Below are 7,822 nucleotides of genomic sequence, written 5' to 3'. Positions count from 1 at the left end.
TCTAGAAGCTTTCGGCCTGGTTTTTTCCTGGTTTTTTCTATTATTTTTTGCTTTTCCTTTTTTTTGCTTCTGATGACCTTTTTTCACATACATGAAACGTTTTTAATAGATAAAAATGTACATTATGAATTCATGAAAAAAAATGTTTTTCATTTTCGAGAACTTATTAAAATCTACCAGCTTTTCTAAATTTCATGAACTTTTTTTACAATTCACATGCTTTTTCCAAATTCGTGAACTTTTTCCAAATTCATGAACATGTTTTAATCTTCACAAAAATAGTTAATTCATGAGCATTTTTTTCAAATTCGTGATATCTTTTTTTGTGTTCATAGAAAAAAAATTCATATTCGTGGACTTTTTAAAAAACATACACACACTTTTTGATTGTATGATTATTTTATGTATAGAAAACCGGAAGTCCTTTTTTTCTGGACCAATAGCGGTTGGTCTTTATGACTGCCATGTGCAACTTAACGAATAGAGCTGTTGTAAAGAAAAATGGTGATCAAACCAACCATCCACCGAGCTACCAAGTAGTAGAGCGTTATTTACGTCGTGGTCCGTGCGCCAGCTCGTTCGGTGGCGCCTCAAGCACTGGTTAGGAGCTCTCGGGGATTCCCTTGTCATTAACTTTTTCTCGTCTTTAGATCAAGACCTACATGCATGGATACTGGAGCCACCGGAGTACGATTATCTACCCCTTTATTTAACGTGATATCCAATCCGAACTAGAGCCACGTCGCCTTTCGAGTTTCTTAAGCTGCAAGATCTGATGTGACATGGTTCAACTACCATAGGAGTTTCGAAAGAAGCACCAATGTCTCTGTGTAAATGTATTGTACTCCCTAAAGTAGTGATCTAAAACATCTTATATTACTAGTTTACAGAGAATGGTTTTTGTCTAGAAGAACAACATTTGTTGGCTACTCCAACATTTGGCCATTCCTGAACTTGTGAAATATTGACATGTTTTGAGAGGTGTGCAAGGTGAGCTAGCACTAAACCTAATCCGCATTAGCGAGACATCAAAGCGTTGTTGTGTTGTTGCATTTTTTTGTTGTTGGTTGTAAGGGCTTCACTAATTTAAAGCCAGGCGACAGTCTTTCTTCTAAAAAGACATCAAAGCGTTAAAATCAAAGATTTCGGTGGCCATAGCAACCATCCGATTTTTGATGCTCATATAAAATCCAGATTTCGGTGGCCATAGCACCGGTGGATCACATGGCGCCGCTGCATAGCTTGGCTACAAACGGCTAAACACGCCATGATTGGCGCCGTTGGGTTGGCAGGTACACGTGTTGCATATTCTCCTTGTCGACCCGGCCATGCATATCACCCAAGACCAAACCCTGTCACTACTGCTCAATCGTTGTCACGCGGCCGCCTAACCCTACCTAGCCATACATTTACACATACTCTATCTCGTCGATGATCTAGAATATAGTACTACGATATGCAGCTGTCGAATCCGTGACACCTAGAGTAGCTCGCGTTGCATTCCGCGCCGTTAGGTACCTGTGCTACCACAGCGAAAGTCTATGCCGATTTGTTGAAACTAGACTAATAATATAGCTGAAACTGTTGATTGCTTGCGGCATTAGGTAGGCACCCGGCGGAGTATTGTATTGTATTGCAGTATGTGGTGGAGATATACCGTAGAATATGTGGCTGGATAACGTATTTCTCGGCCGTCAGTTAGCTAGTGACTGATGTCATGAGGATTTTATACTTGCTCCACACAACATACCCTATGTTATCCTCAGTGGTCAGCTCACTGGCCATGATGTACACGTCGCACTGGCTAGCAAGCTTGCGTGCTTTGGCAAAACAAAATCGCCGTCTATATGTATGGTATGCACATTTGTCCCATTTTTGGGTACTTTGGAATTGCAAGAGTTGTGGTGTTAATTCGTACGTCATCATCACCAGTGGCAAATCTAAGGGGTGCATCGACAGGCTCGAGCCCCCCATCAACAATTGGGAAAAAAATTACTACTGTTTAGCCCAGTCTTCTACCAAAATTTTGACCTTATTTGAACTATAAAGAACCAAGAGTTTGTGGCTTTTTCTTTACACTGTTAACATTGAGCCTCCTTCATTTTCTTTCAAGATTCGTCACTGATCATCACTGCAAGATGCAAACACGCAGGGGCTTATGGCCTTCCGATGCAGGCTGAAAATGGTTGCATTGCTCAATCAACTTCGTTGGCGTGTTCTCTTTTTTTTTTTTGAACCGGGTATTATCCCTTTTCATTACTGCGACATATAACGGAAATACATCATTGTCTAAAGAATGAGACGGGAAAGAGGGAAGCGGGTTCAAGCTTGGTTGGCGTGTTAGTAACAGATTATGTGGATGAGCTGCGTAATCTTGATACCAACCGGTGTGGTTGCCCTTTTGGTACTCGGTGACTTTGAAATGACTGTGTATATCACATGATGGAGAGGCCAGGGTTTTCCTCTTTTGGAAAAAAAAAGTGCACATGGTGTCGGTTAACTCATCACCAAAACCACCAAAGAGATGAACACCTAGCACGAAAAGTTAACTCCACCTAAACCACCAAGGAGATGGAACACCTAGGGTTCGTGAGTGCGTCTGCGAAGATAAGCACGACACACGTCCGATCGAAGAGGAAAATAGGACGATGGTCACATAATCATTATATTATTCTCATCTCCAGGCGAGAAGATCGTTAATTAACTCGATCGGCGTTCCTTCTTAATAGTAGTAATTTACATAGATATGCACGCTCCATTAAATCGCGTGCGTAGTACAATACAAAAGGGAGGGAAAGTACAACAGGTACTCCTACTGAAGCTCGCAGACTTGAACAGGTGACGCTGCCGACAGGCACACACACCGAGGAGAGGAACAGCACGGCGGATGGAGGATTATTACAGCGTGCGCGGCCGAGAGATGATCCACGTACGCGCGCACCAGCAACCACCACCACCACCACATGATCGATCGACCGACGATGAACAGCGATAAGATTCCATTCGCAGCTGCTGGATTGACTAGTCGCGGCTCTTGAAGGGGATGGCCCTGATCACCACCACGTGGTAGATGGCCGCCAGCGCCGCGCCGATGAACGGACCAACCCAGAAGATCCACTGCACAATTTCAAGCAGATCACTGATTAGTCTCTAGCCAGCTCCAAACCATGCATGATCATCTTCAAGCTTAATTAACTCATGAATGATTCATATCAAATTGATTCTAATCTTACGTGGTCGTCCCACGCCTGCTTCTTGTTGTAGATGATGGCGGCGCCGAGGGACCTCGCCGGGTTGATGCCGGTCCCCGTGATGGGGATCGTCGCCAGGTGCACCAGGAACACCGCGAACCCGATCGGAAGCGGCGCCAAAATCTGCAATTTCAATTCGTCAGTCGTTGACAAAACCAAACACGGTGGCCGGCGGCCGCCGGCCGGTGCACCTGTATGCACGTATCACGTATGTACTTACGGGGACGTGGGAGTCTCTGGCGCTGCGCTTGGCGTCGGTGGCGGAGAAGACGGTGTACACCAGCACGAACGTGCCGACGATCTCCGCGCCAAGCCCGTCCCCCTTGGTGTACCCGGGCGCGACGGAGTTGGCGCCGCCGCCGTTGCCCTGGTACAGCGTGGTCTGGAACCCCTTCACCACGCCGGCGCCGCATATGGCCCCCAGGCACTGCATCACGATGTAGAAGACGGCCCTGGTGAGCGACAGCTTCCTTGCCAAAAACAGCCCGAAGGTGACCGCGGGGTTGATGTGGCCGCCGGAGATGCCGGCGGTGCAGTAGACGAGCACGAAGATCATGCCGCCGAAGCTCCACGCGATGCCCTGGATGCCAACGGTGCCGCACTTGGACCCCGACGGGTTGCCCACCACGCCCATCACGGTGAGCACCGAGATGTAGAGGAAGAGGAAGGTGGCCAGGAACTCGGCGATGCCGGCCCGGTAGAAGGACCAGGAGGTGAGCTCCCCGGCCTCGAAGAAGGGGGCCGGGGGCGGCTCCTTGTAGTCCTTCTCGTCCGCGCCGCCGCCCTGCGCCGCCGTGCCGATGGGCTGGTGCTCCGAGTAGCGGTTCGCGCCCAGCCGCACGTCCTCCTCCTTGCCCTCCATGGCCGCTGCTTCACTGAGCTCTTGGCTTTGGGAGAGAGGTGGGGGAGATGATGTGTGTGTGAGAGAGAGAGATGAGGAGAGGGAGTGTCTTTGGAGAGCTTCTTATAGAGGGCCAACCAATCATGGCTGCTCTACTATGCATGGTGTGTGTGTGTGTGTGATGATAATGTTTTATTTTCTTGGTTTATTTTTTGCTGCCACTTCTTGATTAGTGGGTGATGGTGATTAGTGCTAATTATCTGTGTTAATCAATTTATGTATGAAAAATGTTTGAGGCTTGTTTACTCTTGTGGTGTCACCTCACCTGTCATGTCATGTTATGGTATTGAATGGTTTAGTCGGCGGTTGTTAATTAGCGGATAGCAGTAGTTTAGATACATGATAAGATTGGATTAATCAGTAGGCTTAATTTGTCCGAATAGAGTTTTTGTATTATGAGGGCAGAAAGCAGTGCCCTTTTTGTTCGAATTGTTGTTAGTTGGTAGACACGAACAGAGTGGTCAGTTTCGGAGCTCATCCTGCTGGCTGTCTCCAGCATCTTCTAATCTATCCCTTGATCATCCACTCAATCATAGCCACGCTCAAACCGGCCACAACTCTTTTCGGCAAGACGAAAATCAGAATAATGGAGGTTAACATGTATGGCCAGGAAATGAGGTGCTCCCTTCATCCCATAATATAATTTTTTTGGCATTATATTAGTGTCAGAAAAACGTCTTACATTAGAGATAGTTTTCGTTTCGTTTGTTAATCTCTAGTTTAAATCAAGTACTCTCTCCATTCACAAAGATAGGATGTTCTAAACATGTTTTAATTGGTTTGTTCATTCACTCATTTCAGTTTGTCTGTGGTTCGTATTAAAATATCTATAACATTTTGTATTTGTCAACACAGGGAGTACTATAATCCCTTGTTCCAAGCTTAATTTCCAACTCCACATATATATACATCAAATTCATCAAAAGCAAGGTTTTTTTGGTCCAAAGAATTATATTTGCCAAAGCTAGATTTCCTCTCTATTTATATATGCATCGTAGTCATTGATAGAGCTAATCTAAAGAAGTAATTTGTGATAGGTGTGTTAGTGATCGTATTTGCCAAAGCAGATACAGAATTGACGATCTAGGCGACATATGCGCGCTAATGGGGTAACAGCACGGCACATCGACGATCACAGGATGTGGATGAATGATGAGGGAATCCGGGGGCACTAGCTGGGCGACAAGGACGACCGAACGCACCCCCGAGAGCTACCACAAAGCCACAACCACAACCACTCACTACGACAAGAGGCGGCAATGCGTGGGAGTGAGCAGAAGAAACACGCGAATGGCAGAGGAAAAGAGAGGGACAGCGACGGCGACGGCGACGGGCGCCCGGGGACGGCGGCCGCACCGCAGCTTCATCGCTGGCCACACACGCCCCACCGCCACCGTGACCTCCGCTCCAACTCCGGCCTCACCTGCTCAGAAAAGAACAGTATTTCATCTACTGTTGGAAATTAAGTTGCATCGCTCCAAGCATGCATGGCGTGGCTTCATGCAGAAAAGGCGGGAAAATGAAATGAAATAAAACACGTCGGCTTCGGTACCTTCCAGAGACGGGATCAGTAAAGTTCTTCGTCTGTTGCCTGCAAAAATGGTTCGGCAAATACACAAGTGGGCTTCGAAATGAGGCTCGTTTCTTCTTCTTTTTTGGTTGTTGCCGTTGCTGTCCACGTACGAATGACGATGGAAAATCTCCATTGATGGTTAATCATGCACGACGATGCATCACCCTGAATGAATGAATGCTCGGTTGTGGTTCACGGAACGAACCCTTTTTCCTTGCTGTTTTCTCCATTGGGCCTGAAGTGGGACTACAGGCTAGCTTGGGAACGAACGATGGTTCGGCCGGCGACCACCCCGTTGCGTCACATGCACCGGCAAAACCAGTAGTTGCTCGCCACGTGTCCACCGATAAATAATTGTGTGCATCTGCCATCGTGATGGTCGGAAGGCCATACACGTGGACAAATATAGTGTCGGAATGTCATGTCTTTTTTTGCTGCGAAACATCTACGAATACCATGTTGCTGGATCAGGTCTGAATGCGAACCAACGGTGGTTGGATGATTAGAACGACAGTGGTATTCCCCAACCTGTTAGGGTTCAGATGCTAGACTTGACACTGGTGTTCATATTTTCATGCATTTATTTTAGGCCTCTGACTATGTATGTTCAGTGAGAGAAGACATTCACGTCGACTACGAAAGGGGGTCAATATTTTCGGAAATAATGGTACTCTGACGAGCATCGATATGCAACTGAGTAATCAGGACGCACAATTTAATATACGAGAATACTATTTTCCTGCCGACAGGCACGTACGACTCGCGAGGCGCTCGATCCGCTTCTCGCGCTCGATAAACCGCTCGTTCAGTTCTAGCGCGTGAAAAAAGCTACCGAAAAATAAAATAAAGCACCAACAGGAGTCAAACCCACGACCGATTGGATGAATACCACTACGCGCAACCAACTGGTACATATATCTGTTCTGTTTTCCTACCAGTTTAACAAGGTTTTATACCTTATTCAATGAGAATGAGAAAGAAAAACAACATTGCCTTTGACCTGGAGACAAAACCATCTAGTCCAGGTTTTGTAAGGACTGATGCATCATGCTGTACTTATCTCTCTTTTTTGTAGTGATGAACATTTTTCTAGTGAAATAAACATTCCGCTTACATTGAATAAAGTTTTTTTCTCATGTATCATCAAGAAAAAAAATGTTTGTTTTGAAATATCCCCTGATAAATTCTTTGTAATGAGTTTGATAATTTATGCACCACAAACCTGATAGCTTACATACAAACATCGTTAACTTTTTGACCTAGAAAAAATCATTGAAAACATATTCTCGATAACTTCTGTGTAAATAGCATGGTAATACACGTGTCGCATACCCGATAACTGACATCTAAATATCATAGTAACTTTTAAGCCAATGGAAATTTTCTTTAAACATACCCCTGATAAAATTTGTGTAAGTAGCGTGGTAACTTACGTACTACATACCTGCTAAATTAGGTACAAACACCATGGTATTTTTGCACCATGAGAGGGGGGGAGGGGGGGCTAACATCTATGTAAAAATAGCATGGTAAAATACACAGCGTAGAGTTGATAACTAATATATGGACACCGTGATAACTTTTTGACTGAGGAAAATTGTTCAAAACATAACCCCACTAAGTTATGTGTAAATAGCACTGTAATACGCAACAGATACCTGATAAGTTATGGACAAACACCGTGGTAACTTTTGACCTAGTGGATAAAAGTTGTTGAAACATACATATGTTAAGTTCTTTGTAAGTAGCGTGGTAAGTTATATATTGTAGACCTGCTAAATTAGGTACAAACACCATGATAACTTTGAACCGGAAGAAAAAAGTCGTTGAAAAGATACCCTTGGTAACATAAGTGTAAATAGCATGGTAAATTACACAGCGCGGAGCTGATAACTCATGTATGAATACCATGGTAACCTTTTTGACCCTCAGAAAAAAGTTGTTGAAACTATATCCCGGTAAGTTTTGCGTAAATAGCATAGTTTTTGCGTAAACAGACCTGATAACTTATGCGCAAGCCCCCTGATAATTCTGACTCGGAGATTTTTCTTATTAAAAATATACCCCTATAACATGATAATTTACACGCCACATACA

At 44.9% G+C, this 7,822-nt stretch overlaps 1 protein-coding gene across 1 annotated transcript; it reads right to left on the bottom strand.

Moving 5' to 3' along the window:
• Positions 1-2,652: 2,652 nt before the first annotated feature.
• Positions 2,653-4,194, bottom strand: LOC119318617 (aquaporin PIP1-5-like). The gene is made up of 3 exons (XM_037593194.1): positions 3,472-4,194; positions 3,234-3,374; positions 2,653-3,117 (listed from the first exon to the last, which is right to left on the bottom strand). Exons 1-3 carry the CDS (start codon positions 4,111-4,113, stop codon positions 3,022-3,024), a joined length of 879 nt encoding a protein of 292 aa, XP_037449091.1. The 5' UTR covers positions 4,114-4,194; the 3' UTR covers positions 2,653-3,021.
• Between the last annotated feature and the right edge of the window lie 3,628 nt (positions 4,195-7,822).

This window comes from Triticum dicoccoides, chromosome 6A, assembly GCF_002162155.2.
Source record: "Triticum dicoccoides isolate Atlit2015 ecotype Zavitan chromosome 6A, WEW_v2.0, whole genome shotgun sequence".
Taxonomy (NCBI): domain Eukaryota; kingdom Viridiplantae; phylum Streptophyta; class Magnoliopsida; order Poales; family Poaceae; genus Triticum; species Triticum dicoccoides.
The sequence above is the reverse complement of the archived record's forward strand: the minus strand, read 5'-3'. Positions and strand labels throughout refer to the sequence as shown.

Excerpts from the sequence above, each read along its gene's own strand:
- LOC119318617 (XM_037593194.1), bottom strand. The coding sequence starts at position 4,113 with ATGGAGGGCAAGGAGGAGGACGTGCGGCTGGGCGCGAACCGCTACTCG. Across the intron at positions 3,375-3,471 it reads CCAGAGACTCCCACGTCCCC|ATTTTGGCGCCGCTTCCGAT; the intron begins GTAAGTACATAC and ends TTGAAATTGCAG. Across the intron at positions 3,118-3,233 it reads AGCAGGCGTGGGACGACCAC|TGGATCTTCTGGGTTGGTCC; the intron begins GTAAGATTAGAA and ends GAAATTGTGCAG.